The sequence below is a fragment of the Zingiber officinale genome, unplaced genomic scaffold (assembly GCF_018446385.1).
Source record: "Zingiber officinale cultivar Zhangliang unplaced genomic scaffold, Zo_v1.1 ctg134, whole genome shotgun sequence".
Classification (NCBI taxonomy): Eukaryota; Viridiplantae; Streptophyta; class Magnoliopsida; order Zingiberales; family Zingiberaceae; genus Zingiber; species Zingiber officinale.
Genome location: NW_024589830.1, coordinates 406,588 through 427,905, shown reverse-complemented (window position 1 = coordinate 427,905; position 21,318 = coordinate 406,588). Strand labels below are relative to the sequence as shown.

At 46.2% G+C, this 21,318-nt stretch overlaps 1 protein-coding gene across 1 annotated transcript; it reads left to right on the top strand.

Moving 5' to 3' along the window:
- Positions 1–18,482: 18,482 nt before the first annotated feature.
- Positions 18,483–21,078, top strand: LOC122036212 (ABC transporter G family member 5-like). The gene has a single exon (XM_042595480.1). The coding sequence runs from the start codon at positions 18,632–18,634 to the stop codon at positions 20,924–20,926; it is 2,295 nt and encodes a 764-aa protein (XP_042451414.1). The 5' UTR covers positions 18,483–18,631; the 3' UTR covers positions 20,927–21,078.
- Positions 21,079–21,318: the final 240 nt, after the last annotated feature.

Here is a 21,318-nt window from a genome sequence, read left to right as displayed (position 1 = left end):
GGGCTAGAGAGCCTTAAACCTGGGCGATCTTTAACCTAGCCAAGCGTATATATAGAATCATGAGGCTGAGTGCCTTAAACCTGGTCAGTCTTTAGCTTATCCGGGCGTGTACATAGAAGTATGAGGCTGAGTGCCTTAAACCCGACCGACCTTTAGCTGGTCGGGCTAAACCTGGGCTCCGTAGCGTGGGCGACGAAGGCAGGCAAGAGGTGCCCTCTCCCCTTGACTCGGAATACCACGTCACACGGACTTTGACTGTCACGTTACCTTGACTTTGACCGTCATGTCATCTTCTGGGTCTTCTCATTAATCCTCGTATCACTAGCCTCCCCTTCAAGCCTAGTCGAATAAAGTGTAGCTGACTGACTGAACTCAAGTCTAGTTTTCATTCATACTTCCCACCTGCCAGGATCGTTCGGGAGTATACGCCTATCCGGTAATATATGCTCTCCCTTATGCTTCCCACACTTAGCACCTAAATTTCAAAAACTGCATGTCAACAACGCCTTGTGAAGGAGGGAATACTGAGGATGTGCAGAGAGGCACTCTGTTGGTGGAATGATTTGGTTGTCACTTCTATCATAAATGATTGTTTATGGGTGAATGTCATGTGGCACCACTCCTCATTCTCTGAAACGGCCTCTAACGTATGCTTCTTCGTACGACTCAATGGCACATCTCCCTTCGTAACTCAACGGTCCTTCAGGCGTAGGCCGTTTTGATCAAACGGCTGTAATTAAACCACCCTTTATAAAAACCCTAAACAAACCCCTTTTTCTCCACACTTTGCACTTCATCTTCTCCAACCTTTCTTTCTGATGACTTCTTCTCTCTCGGCCTTCTCGCGTTCAAGCTTGATGATCTAGTAAGTCGTTTGTTCTTTACTCTCTCAATCCTCACTCTTTTCATCTTTGCTCCTTTCATCCTTGCTCTTTCCATCTTTCCCCATGGCCCAAGAGTCTTTCGCCCCTGGTATACCATGATCTATTCGGATTTTGATGCTGCCAAGGAGGTGTACATATACTCTCATTATATAATCCCCCAAATTTACCGCATCACCATCCCTTCCTCAAACACTCATCCTCACCATCCACCCACTAACCATATTATCTTCTTTACGAACCAGCTAGCAACTAGTTTGCCTTTTCCCATCCCTCCGTTCATGTCGAAGGTGAGTTAGTATTTCCATATTCTCTTACAGCAATTTGTACCCAATGCCTTTTGTTACATGTGTGGGTTTTTCATGTTGTTTCGCCTTTATGGAATCCCTCTGACACCGCGAAACCTTAATATGTTCTCCTACCCTAAGAGATCAGAACCTGGGGTATTTCTTTTCCAATCTCGCCCAAAGACAGTGTTCTTCAAGGACATGTCATCCTCGAACAAAAGCTAGAAATCACATTTTTTTTTTCTTTCTCAAGCTGCCAGAACCTATTACTTGGTCGTCCGAGTAGCAATCATCCCTTCCTCCTCTTCCTATCTTAGAGGATTACAAACAAGATCCTTCTTTTATCTCCTACTTCCCCAAGTTGAGCAGCCAATGCTTTCACATCCAGAAGTGGTTACGCGTAGGACTTCTTCATTTGTTTGGCATGAGCTCCATACGAAAGAAACTTCCCTGCTCTTTTGGTAAGCTCAATAACTTTTGCATTATCTTTTCACTAACTAAGGTATTTTTTATTTTATACAGTGGACGTCATTTTCGAAACCTTGGTCGATAAGAAGCTCTGCTTAGAAGAGGAAGCATTTGCTGCAAATGAGCAAGAATTATTAACCAAGCGAGCGGCTCAACCTGTCACCCCCCTCAATGGGGTGTCCAGCAGTCACATGGTCGAGCCCAGTGTGGCTATTATTTATGGGGACCCGTCCTCTGACCCTATCCCCATCTTGGAGGCTTCCCCCACAGAGGTGGAGGCTGCTCCATAAAGGAGGCGCAAAAGGCGTAGGCTTATCCATACCCAAATCCCTGAGGGCCCAACGTCTTCTGCTGAAGTTGAGGCATCCTCGCACATCTGTCTCCCGCTCGAGAAGAGCTTCCCCAGGGGGAGGTTCAAGAACAATCTTCTGAACTGATTCTACCCATTCTTCCTTCTAGCGGCCAAACATTAGAGCATGTCCATACATCAGAGGTCATTTCCTTACTAGACGAGCCAGTGGACCCCGCATCCCCTCGGGCGAAGACTCCCTTGACCTTTGGGACACTCGGACGACCTCCTCAATTTTCCACCTCCTTCGCTGTGCCATCCACCCAGGCCACAGACCCTCTCTCGACCTCTCCAACTAGCTAAATACTCCTACGGGTTCGTCTAACGAAGGCCTGGGAAGACGCTGGCAAGCAACTGAGTGAGCTAACTCCTATGGAGTTAGCAAACGAGCTCTCTTATGCACAAACTAAGGTAATGCAATTTAACTTTCTATTTATCGTGATGGAGGCCTTTAATACTCTCTATTCTCCTTACTAGCTCTGAGAGATTGAGATGAGCGCAACGCAACAACTATTTGCCCTGGCCCAAGAAAATTCATCACTAAAGCAGTGTGTCTATGAGACAGCCTCTCTTCCGTCACGCGAATGGTTAAGCAGACTAGAAATTCAACTTCAAGAGGCTCGAGAGTTAGTGAAAGTTGAGCTAGAAAAAGTGAGCAATTTAAAGACTACCTTGGAGATTTCAAAAGTCAACCTCCGATCGGAGACTACTCTCCGAGTGAATTTGAAGAAAGAGGTGGACTGCCTCTCCACTCAATTGGAGGAGCAAAAAGTGTTAGGATCTCTTCGTACGGCTAGAGAGGGGGTGTGAATAGCCGCCCCAAATCGCTCGTTTCTTCCTACAATTTGTTAGCGCAGCGGAAAATACAAATAGAAACGAAAGGAAGAATACCAAACCTTAACACAAGGATGTAACGAGGTTCGGAGATGAAACTCCTACTCCTCGGCGTGTCCGTAAGGTGGACGAAGCCTATCAATCCGTCGGTGGATGAGTCCCCGGAAAACCGGCTAATACAATATACTCCTTGTGGGTGGAGAAACCTCGCCACAATATTCTTGCAACAGCAAGAAAGGAATACAACAAGAAATACAAGAAGACAAGAACAATGAATGTAAAAACACAGGTTTTCTTGCCTCCTCGCCGACTGGATTTCGTTGAAGCAGCAGCTCCTCAGAACACCTACAACAGCAGGATATCCTAGTCGAGAAGCTCACGCGAAGCTTGCGAAGAAGAGCTCAACAAAGCTCAAGCACCAGAACAGCAGCTCTGTAGAAAAAAGAAGAAGTAACAGTGCAGCAGCAGCCCTCGACCCCTTTATACTGCGAAGAAGATAGCGAAGAAACTAGCCGTTGCGGCATCAGAAACCCCGATCGGTCCGCAGACCGATCAACCAGCGCATGAGAATCGTTGTCACCGATCGGTCCCCAGACCGATCAGGTGTCACGATCAAGCCCCGATCGGCCTGACCGATCGAGGAACCTCTGATCGGTCCATAGACCGATCAGCTTACCTCACGATCGTCACTGATCGATCCGGTGACACATAAGACAGTGGATCGGTCGCAGACCGATCCACGGTTTTCTTCTCGCAAGGTTGCGTTGCCTCCTGATCGGTCTCCGGACCGATCAGATTGCAATCGGTGAGCCATCGATCGGATTCCGATCGGTCACCAGACCGATCAGGGCAAACGCAGTATCACCGGATCGGTCACCGGACCGATCCAACTCCTCGATTTAGAGTGCCCTCTCTAACCTAGTTCGGAGAACGAGCTACGAAGCCCTCTCCGACTCCATATGCCAAGCTTCACTCACTTGGACTTCTCAACACGGATGTCCGATCACCCTTGATCCATCTGGATTTTCCTTGCGGCTTCACTCACGGGACTTTCCACCGGCTTCACTCACGAGATTTCACACGCCTAACATCCGGTTGGGACTTTCTCATTCACCTAGCTTCACTCACTAGGATTTTCACCGGCTTTACTCACCAGGATTTTCCCGAATGCCCGGCTTCACTTACAGGACTTTCACCTTCACCTAGCTTCACTCACTAGGATTTTCACTGGATTCACTCACGATTTCTCACCATTGGCTTCACTCACCAGATTTCCAATGCCAGCTTCACTTACCAGGACTTTCACCTTCACCTAGCTTCACTCACTAGGATTTTCACCGGATTCACTCACCAGATTTCCACTGGCTTCACTCACCGGGACTTTTCCCGTGCCAAACTCCTTGTTTGGACTTTCCCGATGCCAAGTCTCCATACTTGGACTTTTCGCCAAGTCCCTGCTTGGACTTTTCCGTGCCAAATCTCCATACTTGGACTTTTCCGAATCAGTCAACCAGTCAACCTTGACTGCGGTTGCACCAATAATCTCCCAAACATCTATTCTTGTCCCACATCAAGAATAGAACTCTCTCACGAGTGTCAAACATCAACATGCAACACAACTAGGTCAACCTTGACCTAAGGTTGCACCGACAATCTTCCCAAGTCAAACATCAAAATACAACTCGAGTCACGTCAACTCGAGTCGGGTCAACCAGGTCAACCTTGACCTAAGGTTGCACCAACAATCTCCCCCTTTTTGATGTTTGACAAAACCATAATCAAGTTAGGTTAACCCGATAACCTAACTTAGGTTTTCAATCATCTTCCAATGTCCAATGTTCTTTCCTTGAACATTCTCTGGACATTCTCCCCTTAGGTTAACCCGATAACCTAACTTGGGTTCTCCAATAATTCTCCCCCTTTTTGACACACATCAAAAAGATTACCAATGTTCTTCCTTGAACATTCCTTGACATTCTTTCCCTAGCTTAGGTTAACCCGATAACCTAACTTGGGTTCTCCAATAATTCTCCAATGAACACTCTCCCCTTTTTGACACACATCAAAAAGAACAAGGAGGGTATCAAGGTCAAGAGTTTCTTCCTAATGAAAGTCCCATACCTTTCATTTGAAACTCTTAATTTCCCCCTTGATACTAAACTCAACAATCAACTTAGTGATAATCCCATATCACTAATCCTTAAAAGTCTTTTGGAGTAAAAACTCCCCCTAAAAGTCAACTCCCCCTTGACAATTAGGTAAAACTTCCCCTAAAGGTCAACTCCCCCTTGACCATTGCACCAACAATGTCTTGGCGAGTTTCAAACCTTTAGAAATCCACAAAACCCAACTTCCAGCTGAAATTTCAGACCAACAGCTGAAAATCAGAAACTGGCACGCACTGATCGGTCCCCAGACCGATCAGAATCCCCCTGGATCGGTCCCCAGACCGATCCACCCTTCACTGATCGCACTGGATCGTCACTGATCGGTCACCAGACCGATCAGAACTTCCCTGGATCGGTCCGGTGACCGATCCACACTCTGAAATCAGAGATTTCTGATTTCCCTTCCCGGAAATTCAGAAACTCCTAATAAATTCCAGAAAATTCTAAAAATCGTAAAATTTTGAGGATACACTCCTCATACCATATACTATCACGGAAAAATAATTTTCTATGAAAATAGTTTCCATTTTTCAATCTTGATACAAAGTTCAAAAACTTTGAAAAAGTTCAAGTTTAACCCAACTTTGTATCACAATGTTCAATGATGAATGCTATCACTAGGAAAGCTTCATCAAGGTTTTTCAAATCAATTTTAAAATGCTTTTAAAATCATTTGAATTTAGGACCATAATCTTAGGGCTAGATGTACATGACTTGTACACAAGCTTTCCCTATGATCCTCCTTTTCTTGAATTAGGCTCATCTAGGTACAAAACTATGCACCTTGATCCTAACTCATGATCCTAATATCTCACACACATCTAAGGTGTATCAAACCACATTCAAGTCAATTTGATGTGAGATATGGGTTAAGGTCAACTTAGGCTAAGTTCTCATGCATTTTCTAAACATCAATTTGATCTCAATATCAAATTATATGTTTGTCCTTAAATCAATTTCATTGATTATAATGCAAGAGATGATGACATGGCATATAATGATATCATAAGTAAAAACATGTGCCAATGTCATGATGTCATGGCATAAAGTTTGAAACTAAACTAACACATGACATATAATAACCTAAGCATTATCATGACATTTCAAATGATCATAAATTAAATATGATGTCATGACATGGCATATGGCAAACAACCATGGTAAGTTAACACAAATAAAATACCTAGATTACCTATCTAAGTATCCTTAATCACTTAGCTAACTTAAATTCTAATCCTAGATTGCCCAAAGTGCTCCAAGAAAATGTCAAAACCCAAATTGACATTTTTTGATCTCTTGTTTGATTTATACCATTTAAAATTCTACAAGAGTAGCACTTCTAAGTTAAGGCCCGGATTGCCTTGATTACCTAAGAGAATATCAAAATCCCAATTTGATATTTCTCTAGGTTTTTCCAAATTGTGTCAATTTAAAGTAAGATTAATATATTCTCACTTTGGCACAACTTACTCTTCCAAGGAGTGAATGACAAAGATTATTCCATTTCATTTTCAAAGGTTCCCAAAAACCTTGAAAATGCTCCTTGAGTGTCAATTTCCTCAAAGTTGGGTTAACTACCCTTCTTATTGGAGTTGACACTCTCTAACCCATCTATGGGGTAGAGAAAATGCTCCTAGGAACCCAATACCTATTAGAGCTCATTGGGTTCACTAAATATTCACTAGGGATGACTTCCCTAGCAACCCTCCTAATGACCCTCTTAGGCTTTAAAGCCTTGGTCATTTGGGTCTCATCAAGGTCAACTATAGGGGTGACTTCCCTTGTGACCTTGGTGGTGGTCTTCCTAGTCCTAGATTTTGTTCCATAATCGAATGAAACATTATGGTAAGTGGGCTTGACCAATTGGGACTTAGGTTTGTGACCCAAACCTTTCTTGTCCTTGGGCTTTGAAATTTGACCCTTAAACCCTAGAGATGACTTCTCCAAGTTCTTAAGAGCCTTTTCCAAAGTATCAAGTCTTGACCTCAAGACTTGATTCTCCTTCTCTAATACCTCAATTTTTGATTTGTCATTTTTCTTTGAGGCATTCCTAGGCATGTGTCTAGTTGATTTGAGATTCCTACCTAGGTTCTCCTTAACCTTAGATGAGGTAATTCTAGGGTTGGCATTCCTAGTAGTATCCCTATCTAGGTTGACATGTTTAGCACCTAAGCACATGTGTTGATTTCTAGTGTTAACATGCTCATCATTATTTGCAATAGCAATAAAACTACTAGCATGTTTCTTATTTGAATTGCAATAGTATGCCTTAAAAGGTACCTTAGGGTTTGCCTTAGCTCCCCCTATCGATGTGCATCCCTTGTCCTTGTGAGGTTGCCTCCCCCTTGGACAATGGCTCCTATAGTGTCCCCTTCGCTTGCATTGGAAGCACACTACGTGCTCCTTGCCTTTGCGTATCGGGACTCCGGCTTTCTTGACCTTTGGTGCCGGTGGAGTCTTACCCTCTTTGGACACTTACTCTTGTAATGCCCAAATTCCCTACACTCAAAACACATTATATGCAATTTACTTGAAATTAACATGTTTGAGTTACCTAGGTTTGAAGATGGATGAATGCTCTTTTCTTCATCCCTTCCGGAGGTAGATGCTTCTTCTTCTTGCTCCAATCTTGAAGAAGTGCTCTCATCCTCTTCTTCCTTAGATGTTGAGTAACCCTCAACTTCTAATTCCTCTCCTCCATGGTGTGAGCTACTTAGCTCACTTGACTCCTCTTCATGGCTTGAAGTGGAGCTCTCCTCATGGAACTTGGCCAAGTTGTTCCACAACCCCTTGGCGTTGTTGTAACCACCTATCTCACACAAGATGTCATTAGGTAATGAAAACTCAAGAATTTTCGTTACCTCATCGTTGATCTCGGATTGGTGGATTTGTTCCTCCGTCCACTTCTTCTTTTCTAAAGGTCCTCCTTCTTTATCCATCGGAGGATTGAACCCTAATTGTACACAACTCCAATGCACTAAGTTAGTCATAAGAAAATACTTCATTCTTACCTTCCAAAACGCGAAATCATCGCGGTCGTAGAAAGGCGGAATTGTGACATCTTCTCCGAACCGATCCATTCTCTAGCGCTTGTGCTCCCACGGGTGTGAATCCGATGAAGAGCGACCTTGCTCTGATACCACTTGTTAGGATCTCTTCGTACGGCTAGAGAGGGGGGTGTGAATAGCCGCCCCAAATCGCTCGTTTCTTCCTACAATTTGTTAGCGCAGCGGAAAATACAAATAGAAAGAAAGGAAAGAATACCAAACCTTAACACAAGGATGTAACGAGGTTCGGAGATGAAACTCCTACTCCTCGGCGTGTCCGTAAGGTGGACGAAGCCTATCAATCCGTCGGTGGATGAGTCCCCGGAAAACCGGCTAATACAATATACTCCTTGTGGGTGGAGAAACCTCGCCACAATATTCTTGCAACAGCAAGAAAGGAATACAACAAGAAATACAAGAAGACAAGAACAATGAATGTAAAAACACAGGTTTTCTTGCCTCCTCGCCGACTGGATTTCGTTGAAGCAGCAGCTCCTCAGAACACCTACAACAGCAGGATATCCTAGTCGAGAAGCTCACGCGAAGCTTGCGAAGAAGAGCTCAACAAAGCTCAAGCACCAGAACAGCAGCTCTGTAGCAGAAGAGAAGAGGAAGAAGTAACAGTGCAGCAGCAGCTCTCGACCCCTTTATACCTGCGAAGAAGACAGCGAAGAAACTAGCCGTTGCGTCGCAACGGCTAGAACCCCGATCGGTCTGCAGACCGATCAGCCTAGGCGCATGAGGCTTCTGTTTGTCACCTGATCGGTCCCCAGACCGATCAGGTGTCGCGATCGAAGCCCTGATCGGTCTGTGGACCGATCAGGGAACCTCCTGATCGGTCCATAGACCGATCAGGCTTCGGCTCATCAGCCACCGATCTATCGGTCAGCAGACCGATCCACGGTTTTCTTCTCGCAAGGTTGCGTTGCCTCCTGATCGGTCTCCAGACCGATCAGATTGCAATCAGTGAGCCACTGATCTGATTCTGATCGGTCACCAGACCGATCAGGGCAAACGCAGTATCACTGGATCGGTCACCAGACCGATCCAACTCCTCGGTTTAGAGTGCCCTCTCTAACCTAGTTCGGAGAACGAGCTACCGAGCCCTCTCCGACTCCATATGCCAAGCTTCACTCACTTGGACTTCTCAACACCAGATGTCCGATCACCCTTGATCCATCTGGATTTTCCCTTGCCCGGCTTCACTCACCAGGACTTTCCACCTGGCTTCACTCACCAGGATTTCACACTGCCTAACATCCCAGTTAGGACTTTCTCATTCACCTAGCTTCACTCACTAGGATTTTCACCTGGCTTTACTCACCAGGATTTTCCCGAATGCCTGGCTTCACTTACCAGGACTTTCACCTTCACCTAGCTTCACTCACTAGGATTTTCACCTGGATTCACTCACCAGGATTTCCCGACTGCCTGGCTTCACTCACCAGGATTTCCCGAATGCCTGGCTTCACTTACCAGGACTTTCACCTTCACCTAGCTTCACTCACTAGGATTTTCACCTGGATTCACTCACCAGGATTTCCCGACTGCCTGGCTTCACTCACCAGGACTTTTCCCCGTGCCAAACTCCCTGTTTGGACTTTCCCAGTGCCAAGTCTCCATACTTGGACTTTTCCAGTGCCAAGTCCCCTGCTTGGACTTTTCCGTGCCAAATCTCCATACTTGGACTTTTCCCGAATTAGGTCAACCAGGTCAACCTTGACCTGCGGTTGCACCAATAATCTCCCAAACATCTATTCTTGTCCCACATCAAGAATAGAACTCTCTCACGAGTGTCAAACATCAACATGCAACACAACTAGGTCAACCTTGACCTAAGGTTGCACCGACAATCTTCCCAAGTCAAACATCAAAATACAACTCGAGTCACGTCAACTCGAGTCGGGTCAACCAGGTCAACCTTGACCTAAGGTTGCACCAACAAAAAGCTGTGCATGACCCAAGCTTACTACCCGAGATACCGAGTGAGATAATCTACGCTCGGACTTAGAGACTGTCCAGACTACCAAGGAGTCCAAACTAGCGTATCTATTGTCCAAGTTAGAATCTGTTCGAGCAAAATTGACGACCTATAAGGCGGGGAAGGATGAAAGGTTTAAAACCAGGAAAAAATCTCGTCTCCAGACACCTGAGTTCAACAAACCTATCGCTGACTCTATTGGCAAGGATCTTCTATTAGGAGCTGATGGTGCGATAGAGCAATTAAAGGAAGGTGGTTATCTAGTTTCTGATTCCCCCGTCTCTTCTTAGACCGCAGGACGATAATGAAGACTCGCCCGCCCAACTTGTTTCCCAAGTTGTTCTGACTTATCTTATTTGTATGTTTCATTTTAGTTTTGATCAAACCTTATTGCTTGCATCCATCTATATAATTAATCGAGTTCTTAAGTCTTTGTCACATATGTTCTTTACCTCTAATTGTTTCTAGCGTCTTGATGTCTTTGCCTTTGAATATGTGCACATGCTGCATAAAATACACTGATGACAGTACTATATTCGGCCAGGTCAAGACCCGAGCATCTATAAAGGGTCAAGGCTTATTCATGGAAGGGGTGACCTTTTGCAGTAGTTCGTCAGAATTTGACTAGATGAACTACAACGAGTGGAACCCTTAGCACAGCATGGTCATATTAAAAAATCGTTCGAGTATAACGTTATCTTGTCCTCCCTTTAAGACCAGACAAATATTGTTTATCTAGACCAATCGAAAATATATCCGCTCGATCAGTATGAACTCCGCTCGGGTTTGAAACCAGTCTTACATGCTCACATAAGTCGGGTCGAAGTCAACCACGTGGATTTTTAGTCGGCGTGCGTGTGACTTCCTTGCTCGGTTGGAGTCTCCATTGGTCAGACCTTCTGCAATCATGCCAATATCCCCTTGAGCAACGTTATTGCAATTTTCCTCCTGCCGCGTCGGAGGGGGGGGGGGGTGCTCTTGCTAGACTTGGGCAGGGGCCTAGGCCCGGCCCCCTTGCTGATGGGGCGTTCTTCGACGCCGATCAGTGCCTCAATATTCTCTTCGGGGTAGACCATTCGACTGCTAGTACTGTCGACGGTTGGGAGATGGTGAGTGCCAGCGAAACCCCCGAGTGACGGGCTAGTGATTCTCCCAATTATAATGATAACAATTATGGGTGTTATGGGTCTCCAACTGGTGATATTTATGAAACCTGGGCAGACCCCATCTAAGGGGCTCGGGGAAGGTCCTCTGCTCAACCTCCATATATTGTACAACTTGAGGTTGTGGCTCTTAATGATAAGGCGGTGGACCCGCTAGACGTCATTTGTGAGAAAGAGGTGGAGGCAATGCTCGGCGCTCAGGAACTGAGGCTGGGATAGGTGCAGTGACATCCTTCTTTCGGGTGGACTGTGCTTCTTTTACATTATATACTTGATCGCTTGGCCGAGTAGATGGTCAAAGTCCTTGGGTGCCTCCTGATTAAGGATCGAAAAAAGTCATTGTCTGCGATCCCTTGAGAAAAGGCACTCACTAGGATTTCCAAGGTGGTCGAGGGTACATCCATGACCACTTGGTTGAACTTCTTGATGTAGGCCCTGAGCATCTCCTTGGGCCCTTGTTTGAGCGAAAAAAGGCTCAAGGTAATTTTTTGGTACCAGTGACTGCTAGCGAAATGATAAGGGGAAGCCATGTAGAAATTCTTAAAACAATAGATGGATTCGACAAGCAATCGCTTGAACCACCTGTGTCTCGAGCCAGCCAGAGAGTGTAGTGAGGAACACTTGACATTTTACGTAATCCATATACTAGTGAAGGAGAGCGGCGTTCTCGAATTTAAGAAGGTGATCTTCTAGATCAGTTGCTCTAGCATATTCCTTTATTGTCAAGGGACGGTAGTGTTGGAACCCAAGGTTGTTTTGGTATAATCAACAAGTTAAGTTAAGTCCTGTGTGTTTTTAACCTTGTGTCTAAGTGTGCAGGAACTTAGGAGCACAGGTAGTCGAGCGGAAGACGCAGCTAGCGAGAAGGACGACACGCGGTGTGTCCAAGGGACGAGGCGCTGCGGAAGAGTACACCGGCGGACGAGAACTCGAGAAGGAAGCATGCGGTGATTCTGAGGGACGAGAAGCTGAAGTGGAAGACTACTCGAGGAGCAAGAGACGCAGCTAGCGAGAAGGTCAGCACGGGGTGTGACCGAGAGATGAAGACTGCGGATGAGTACGCCGATGGACGAGAAGGAAGCACGTGACGATTCCGAGGGACGAGAAGTCAGAGCGGAAGCCTGCTCGAGAAGACCAGAAGTTGGGTTTGGATGAGCCCTATTCTAGATGACAGAGATCACCCAAGCGAGCGGAAGACTCGGTCTGAGTCGAATGGTGCCGGAGCAAAAGACCCTGGCTAGAACCTCTAGGGCGCCCGGACCCCTCCAAGGCGCCCGAAAGGGCGTTGACTTTTCCCTCCGGGGCGCCCGGACCCCTCCGAGGCGCCCGAATTTGACTTTTTAACCGTATCGAGTTTTGACTCGATCTGAATGTTGGGAGATAAAGTTTATCCCCCCAGGGCGCCCGAAACCCTCAGGGCGCCCCGACCAAGGCTATAAATATGACATTGGTCCAAAAGCTTTTTCAACGAACTCAAGAATTATAATTCCAACGCTTGTGTGCTTTAAGTTTAGAGTTGAGCTTATGTTTCTATGCTTAAACGCTGTAAGAGGCTTCTCCGCTTGAAGGAGATATTCTAGTGCGCTTCATCGTCTTTGGATTAATAACCTCCCCGGTTGTAACCAAGTAAATCTCTTTTGTCTCTTACTTTTAGTTTATTTATTTAATTTGTTTATGCAAGTGTTATGTTGAGAGTTCGAGAATGGTTGGTTTTTATTTTTGTGTTTGCAAGCTATCCAACCCCCCCTTCTAGCCGGCTGCTGTGATCCATCAAGTAGTATCAGAGTCGAGGTACCTCAGAAGGACTAACTGCCGACTGAAGCAACAAAACGATGGCCGGAGCTAGCATCTACCCACCAGCATTCGAGGGGGAGTTTGCTTTATGGAAGCAACGCATGAAGGTATACCTAAACACAGATTTTGATATTTCATTAATTATGAAATTTGATTATGAAGCACCAAAGACAACGAATGGAGAAGAAATCAAGAAATATCTCTGGAACGAGAAGCAACGTAACGAATCGATGGCAAACGCTCGGGCTGAATTTCATCTTCTAGCGTAATACCAGATGAAGATATCGACAGAGTCGGAGAATACAAAAGCGCATAAGAACTTTGGGAAAAGTTCTTAAAGATCAACGAAGAACCATCTGAAGTCGAATCCAACTCTTCGATGGACACAAAGTCACCATCAGAACAGTCCAAGAATGAGGAAACTGGCAAGACAGCCTAACTCCATCCCGATGACACAGAAAGCTCATCCCAGATGTGCATCGATGAAGGGGGAGAGACTTCGGAAGAAAGCAACACAACAGGGGGAGAATCAACAGCTGACAAGGTAAGTCAGGTATGGTCTCTACCTTTTGAACAATTGGTTAAAACAATTGAAAAGTTGCCTGAAGATTTTTGTGAATTCGAAATTGAATCGTCAAAAGAGTTTTTCGGATTAGAAAACCTTTTGTTGAAAAAATTTAGCAAATTAAAAGCATTTCCAAAAGATTCTTGAGAGTTACAAAATACTTTGTTGAACGAATCTTGCAAATTAGAAACATTGCCGAAAGATTTTTTACCAATTATGTTGTCGAAAGAATTTTCTGCATGCTTAATATTGTTTGTTTTAAATTTGGAAAATCATGATTTGAGAAATTATGATAGACTAAAATAGAAATTTAGATATCATAATGAGATTAAAGAAATGGCAATAACTTGAGAACGAATTTTGTTTAAATAAAAATAAATAAATATTTTTGCCTAAGTTAAAAGTTTTCTAAAATTGGAAATTTCTGCTTAAACTTTTACTTAGAATTTTCAAAAATATTTTTACAAAATTACGTAAGTCAGGATTGTCTTTACTTAAAGCGATACTTAGAAAATTTTTTTTGAGACTGTTTCTGTGAAAATTATTGCAAAAATTTTCAAAGTTCTCAAAATTTTCTAAGTCTTAACCCTTTGATTTTTTCTTGCAACCCCATTTTTTTATGTGATCAAAGGGGGAGAGGAAAAGTATAAGTCTAGGGGGAGGTAGACCAAAAATAAATTTTCTATCTGTTTGCACTTAATTGTAAAAATTAGTTAGTTTATTTTAATGTCTATTTTTACCCTAGCTTAACTTGGGTTGCTCACATCAAAAAGGGGGAGATTGTTGGAACCCCAAGGTTGTTTTGTGATCAACAAGTTAAGTTAGGTCCTATGTGTTTTTAACCTTGTGTCTAAGTGTGCAGGAACTTAGGAGCACAGGTAGTCGAGCGAAAGACGCAGCTAGCGAGAAGGATGGCACGCGATGCGGTCGAGGGACGAGGCGCTGCGGAAGAGTACACCGGCAGACGAGAAGGAAATGTGTCGTGGTTCCGAGGGACGAGAAGCCGGAGTGGAAGATTGCTCGAGGAGCAAGAGATGCAGCTAGCGAGAAGGTTGGCACGGGGTGCGACCGAGGGACGAAGACTACGGATGAGTACGTTGGCGGACGAGAAGGAAGCACGCGGCGATTCCGAGGGACGAGAAGCCGGAGCGGAAGCCTGCTCGAGAAGACCAGAAGTTGGGTTCGGGTGAACCCTATTCCGGATAACAGAGATCACCCAAGCGAGCGGAAGACTCGGTTTGAGGCGAACGAAGCCGGAGCAAAAGACCCGGGCTGGAAAAGTCAACGGGGTTGACTTTTCCCTCCGGGGTGCCCGGAACCCTTTCGGTCGTCCGGTGTTGACTTTTTGACCAGATCGAGTTTTGACTCGATCTGAACATTGGGGGATAAAGTTTATCCCCCATAGGGCGCCCGAAACCCTCAGGGCGCCCCGACCAAGGCTATAAATATAGCCTTGGTCCAGAAATTTTTTCAGCGAACTTAAGAATTGTAATTCCAACGCTTGTGTGCTTTAAGTTTAGAGTTGAGCTTCTGTTTCTATGCTTAAACAGTTAAACGTTGTAAGAGGCTTCTCCGCCTGAAGGAGATATTCTAGTGCGCTTCATCTTCCTTGGATTAACAACCTCCCTGGTTGTAACCAAGTAAATCTCTTTTGTCTCTTACTTTTAGTTTATTTGTTTAATTTATTTATGCAAGTGTTCTGTTGAGAGTTCGATAATGATTGGTTTTAGTTTTTGTGTTTGCAGGCTATCTAACCCCCCTTCTAGCTAGCCGCCGTGAACCAACAGGTAGTATTTCGGTAGTTTACCCTCCAGTACCTCCTGAGAGAACGGTGTACTAACTCGTTCGGGAGAGCAGCTAACCATTGGGGTTTTCCCTTTGTGTGCATCCCGCACGGGCACGCCTCCCGATGAAGATGCCTGGGGTCTTCCCTCTCGGCCCATCCCTTCGAGCGGAGTGTGGAATAGTGCCCGGTGGTTGTCAATTGGCGAGGGTGGCACGAGCGGCAAGTTGATTGGTGGAATGGGTGGATGCACGAAGCCAACCACTGGAGGGATTGGTCGAGGCCCCGTTGTGCCTTCCACTCCGGCTCCTCGTTCAAGGTGAGGGCCTATCATTGAAGCAGCGGGGTCGTGCGGTAAAGTACCGTCGGTTGCTGCTTGTTGTTGTTGTTGCATTATCTTTTGGCCTCGGGTGTTTATCAACATTTCCAATTCTTTTTGAGTCAAGATAACCATAGTGAGTCATCTAGCTTCTTCCATCTTCATGTTTTACATTCAGGCGAAAATTCTCACAGACAGCGCCAAATTTGATCCTGTCTGAAATCGATGAAGATGATGCACTGGGCAAGTGACTCTACTGTTGATTGGGAGAAGCCCTTTAGTCCGAAAAAGGGGCTACGAACTGGGATGTAAATCCTCTCTGCACACACTCAAGCAAGCAGACAAAATGCCAGCACCAAAAAGCAAGGAAGGGGTCCCTAGCGTAGGCTCTCTGATGCTTAAGTCAATAGTTGGCCGAGCAGAGAATAGAGAGATGAACAATAAACGAGGAGTGCAATAAGCGTAGTGTAAATGTTACGTAAGCATCTCTCATTAAACCCCCCTTTATATACCGCTTCTCATAACCTCCACAATCATGAAGTGGTAGAGATTGTTGAGTGTCAGATGTTGTCAAGTAGAGGAATATGTATAACCTGGGAGGTGTATAATCACTGTCCGAGGAATCTTCGTTACCCATGCGTACCTCTTTTGTAACTTATGTCATTAATGAGTCGGTTGAAGGAATATACTGTCACAATATGTCGGCTGAGGGACAATGTAAAGTCACATTCGAAGAAGGTCCCATCGAATACCCATATAATAATAAATGAATATTCTCTAACAGATGATTGTTATTTTTTGACAGACTATTGTCATTCTCTGACAATGTTGTCTCTTGAAAATGTATCTCGATCAAACTTTAAGCCGACCAACAATATATTATAGTGACAGATCGATACGTAAGCAAGATACTGAGTTTGTAAGGATGTTCGGCTTCCGTGTCGTTCGCCTATACATTGTGATACTTAAGATCTGATTATGAAGTAATAGAGAGCCTGGTCTCATAGATCCGGCTGGCTCTATGACCGACCGACCATATGCTGGGTTACTTGCTTCTGAAGGCTGGGAAACTAAGCCCCAAGGGACTGAATCGGTACTTTAGGTCGATCAGCTTTATACTTGGAGCCTTGTCCCTACAGAGATAACTTGAGCTCTGGAACTTCGGTCAAGTTCCTTCTGAGATTTGTCTTGTATATGTATTCTGTAGCGATAAGGATGCTGAGCCCTATAAATCTAATCAGCAATATAACCGACTGCCTATATGAAAGAGGACGGACACATGAACAGTGAAGGCCCATGTGTTTGACTAGCTCATGCATCAGCCTGTGATATACTTAGTTGTGATCTGAAGGTGGACGGTTGGGTCCCCTGGACCCAGTCTAATATATGGTCGATCGTCCTTATGACAGTCTGGTCATTTATTAAACCTGAGCGGCTCATAGGTGCAACACTAGGCCTCTCTAGCCAGGCTGGCTTGTGGGTCGGTCGTCCTTGGATTGAGGGCGTTATCACTGGGTGAGTAGTGAAGGTCCTGTCGAGAGTGATACGTTGACTGTCATCTCTTATTGACTTTGACTATCACGTCACCTTGATTTTAATCACCATATCATCTCAGAATCCACGCATAATATCCCGTATCAATGATCATGCTAGAGGCTCTCATGTGTGGAACTCAATTTTAAAAGCCAAACTTGTTCTTAGAAAGGACTATAGCATGAGCATTGGAGTGAGTGACTCTCTTTTCTGGTACCATCCTTGGACACCGCTTGGATCATTTTGTAATTTGGTATCCTATGTTGATATCCAGGATATTAATCTCAGGGTTATGGATGTTGGATGCAATGATGGCTGGGATCTGTATAAAGTGATAACTCCGATGACTCAAGAAATAAGGAAGGTTATTCATAACATGAGGGTTCATTTTAATAGTGGAGTTCTGGATGTTTTATCATGAGAGAAAGATATTAATGGTTCTTATTCAACTAAAACAAGTTATTGTTGACTTTTAAAATATTCAAATGTTGCGTCCTTTAATCATGGGATATGGAAGCTAAAAGCCTGAGAAAGTGAAATTTCTTTTCTGGCTAACTTGCCTTGATGCTGTCCCAACTTTTAAACTTTTGTATCAGAGGCAAATTTGCAACTCAGTGTCATGTCAAAGATATATGATGGATGTTGAAAATTTTTTGCATTGTCTTTGTGACTGCCCAATGTCAAAAAAATTGTGGATTGCTCTTGATCTTTATTGTGATAGCTTTAGCATGTGTGGTTGCTTGGCTGAGAGATGGTTTGCATGGTCCTGTACATTTTTTTCATGGTAAACGCTACTAATTAAATCAGCCGGTGTCCAATTAGACCAATGATAAATCAATCCTCTCTTCCTAAAACCTAATTGGAAGTTTAAGGAAGGTCTAGATTTCTCCCAATAGGCGCAGGAGTTGGGGCTTCTGCAACGGGAGTAACTGCTTCTTTGATAAGTCATCTCCTACACACTTTTTCTTCTCTTTGTGTTTGTTTGGTGACTCTAGCTCACCTAAAATCCTGACTACCATCCCATAGTGCACTCGGTCTCAACTTCCACCAAACTTGTGATGCCTCCATCTCCTCGATTGCACCATGTATATATGCTCGGTCTTTGTTGCCGTTGGTGGTAAAATGTAGCTAAACACCTCTAACAACTCCAACTCCATCCATCCTCTTGTTGAGAAAATAAAATCTCCTTATCGTCTTGTTTCCTTGCTAATCCAAGAAGAAAATAACAAGATATTGTAAACAATCCAATCTACTTTGACCATCTCATCAACAAAGATTGAGATTGACAACTGTCTTCTATAAATTGCGTCATGAAGTTTCACGCCGCACTCAAAACTTGCAGAGCAGCTTCTTCGTCGTCCTAAAAGATTCGATCGATTGGCTTGTCGTTTGAGTTTCCGTCTCTTGCTTTGAGAGAGCAGAGGAAGTTAATCAAAGGTAGCGTGCTGTTTGTTCACCGATGACGCGCTTCGTGGATAAGATATCTGTCTTCGACCGGCGCGCTTCGGCGATGGCGGAAGCGGAGGGCATTGCCCGCGACGGCCTCCGCATGCACCAGGGTTCCCCCGCAGTAGCCATCCCTGGCCCTCCGGTTCAAGGCGCCGGCGGATCGATCACCCTCGGCCAGCTGTTCAAGCGCGTCGGAGACGCCCATAACGGCGGCGGCGGCGAGGAGGACGGCGACGGCGGCGGAAATGATTCCCAGCGGCACCATGTTCTCGAGGTGGACGCGTTCGAGCAGTACCACTTGGACTCCCGTCCGCCGCCGCCGTTCGTGCTTACTTTTACCGACCTGACCTACAGCGTCAAGCGGCAGCAGAGGATGAGTCTTTTCCGGAAGAATCGGCTCTCGTCGGACCAGCCGGAGATGGAAGCGGAGCTGGGACGGACGAAGACTCTGCTGAACTCGATCTCCGGCGAGGCGCGGGAAGGTGAGATTTTCGCGGTGCTGGGGGCGAGCGGGTCCGGGAAGTCGACGCTGATCGACGCGCTGGCGAACCGCATCGCGCGCGAGAGCCTGCAGGGCTCCATCACCCTCAACGGAGAGAAGCTCGAGGGGCGGCTGTTGAAGGTCATCTCCGCCTACGTGATGCAGGACGACCTCCTCTACCCGATGCTCACCGTGGAGGAGACGTTGATGTTCTCCGCCGAGTTCCGCCTCCCGCGCTCCCTCTCGGCGTCCAAGAAGAAAAGCAGAGTGCAGGCGCTTATCGACCAGCTCGGCCTCCGCGCCGCCGCCAAGACCATCATCGGCGACGAGATCCACCGCGGGGTCTCCGGCGGGGAGCGGCGCCGCGTGTCGATCGGCACCGACATCATCCATGATCCTATCGTCCTGTTCCTCGATGAACCCACGTCGGGGCTTGACTCCACCAGTGCGTTCATGGTGGTGAAGGTGCTCCAGCGCATCGCCCACAGCGGCAGCATCGTCATAATGTCGGTGCACCAACCGAGCTACCGTATTCTCCGCCTCCTCGACCGCCTGCTCTTCCTCTCCCGCGGTCAGACGGTCTACAGCGGGCCCCCCGACGGGCTCCACTCCTTCTTCGCCGACTTCGGCCATTCCATCCCCGACGGCGAGAATCCCACAGAGTTCGCCCTCGATCTTATCCGCGAACTCGAGGGCACCCCCGCCGGCGCCAACGCCCTCGTCCAATTCAACAACTCTCGACAATTCCACCCCACCCAATCCGCCTCCGCCAAGCCTGCTCTGTCACTCAAAGACGCCATCAGCGTCAGCATATCGCGCGGGAAGCTCGTCTCCGGCGCGACCGAGGGGGCGACCTCCTCCTCCTCCTCGTCGGTTCAAAAGCACGCGAACCCGTTCTGGATCGAGATGGGCGTGCTGACGAAGCGATCATGGACGAACACCAAGCGAATGCCGGAGCTGTTCGCGATCAGGCTGGCGGCGGTGCTTCTCACTGGCTTCATCCTCGCCACCATCTTCTGGAGGCTGGACAACTCCCCCAAGGGCGTGCAGGAGCGGCTCGGCTTCTTCGCCATCGCCATGTCCACCATGTTCTACACCTGCGCCGACGCGCTGCCGGTCTTCCTCCAAGAACGCAACATCTTCATGCGGGAGACGGCTTACAACGCCTACCGCCGCTCCTCCTACGTTCTCTCCAACGCCATCGTCAGCTTCCCGCCGCTGGTGCTCCTCTCGATCGCCTTTGCTCTGACTACCTACTTCGCCGTGGGGCTCGCCGGAGGGATTCAGGGCTTCATCTTCTTTATCCTCATCGTGTTGGCGGCCTTCTGGGCTGGAAGCGGGTTCGTGACCTTCTTGTCCGGCGTGGTGACTCACATACTGCTGGGGTACACCGTCGTCGTCGCCCTCCTCGCCTACTTCCTACTCTTCAGCGGCTTCTTCATCAACCGGAACAGGATCCACGACTACTGGCTATGGTTCCACTACATGTCGCTGGTGAAGTACCCGTACGAGGCGGTGATGCAGAACGAGTTCGACGACCCGCACAAGTGCTTCGTGCGGGGGGTGCAGATGTTCGACAGCACTCCGCTGGCAGCGCTGCCGGAGGCAGCCAAGGTCGCCGTGCTCCGGGCGATGGGCCAGTCGCTGGGGGTGCCCATAACCGCAAGCACCTGCATCACCACCGGCACCGGGATCCTGCAGCAGCAGAGCATCACGCAGCTTAGCAAGTGGGACTGCTTCTGGGTCACCGTCGCCTGGGGCTTCTTGTTCAGGTTCCTCTTCTACATTAGTCTCCTGATCGGGAGCAGGAACAAGAGAAGGTAGAAGACATAACTATCGATCAATCGATGACCATTAATGTTTTTATATATACTGCGCAGAACAAAAAAAAAAAGAAAAAAATTTTATCTAATGTCTCGTTTAATCCCTCCGTGTTCACATTTCAATACAAAAGAGTGTAAAATTGTGATTTCATATTATGCATGTTTTAATTAGTGATTGATTAAGAAAGAAAGCGTCAAATTTTATTAAAAATATCAAACCCTATATTTTATTTTGGAAAAAAGGGCACGTAGTTAAGATTGGATTGAGAGCTAAACGAACTAATTCAAGTCAGGTTTCAAATAAATTCATACTCATACAAAATAAACTAAGTCAATTTTAAATAATCATTTTAAAAATTCGGTTCATTTTAAATTCGGTTCGACTCGACTCAA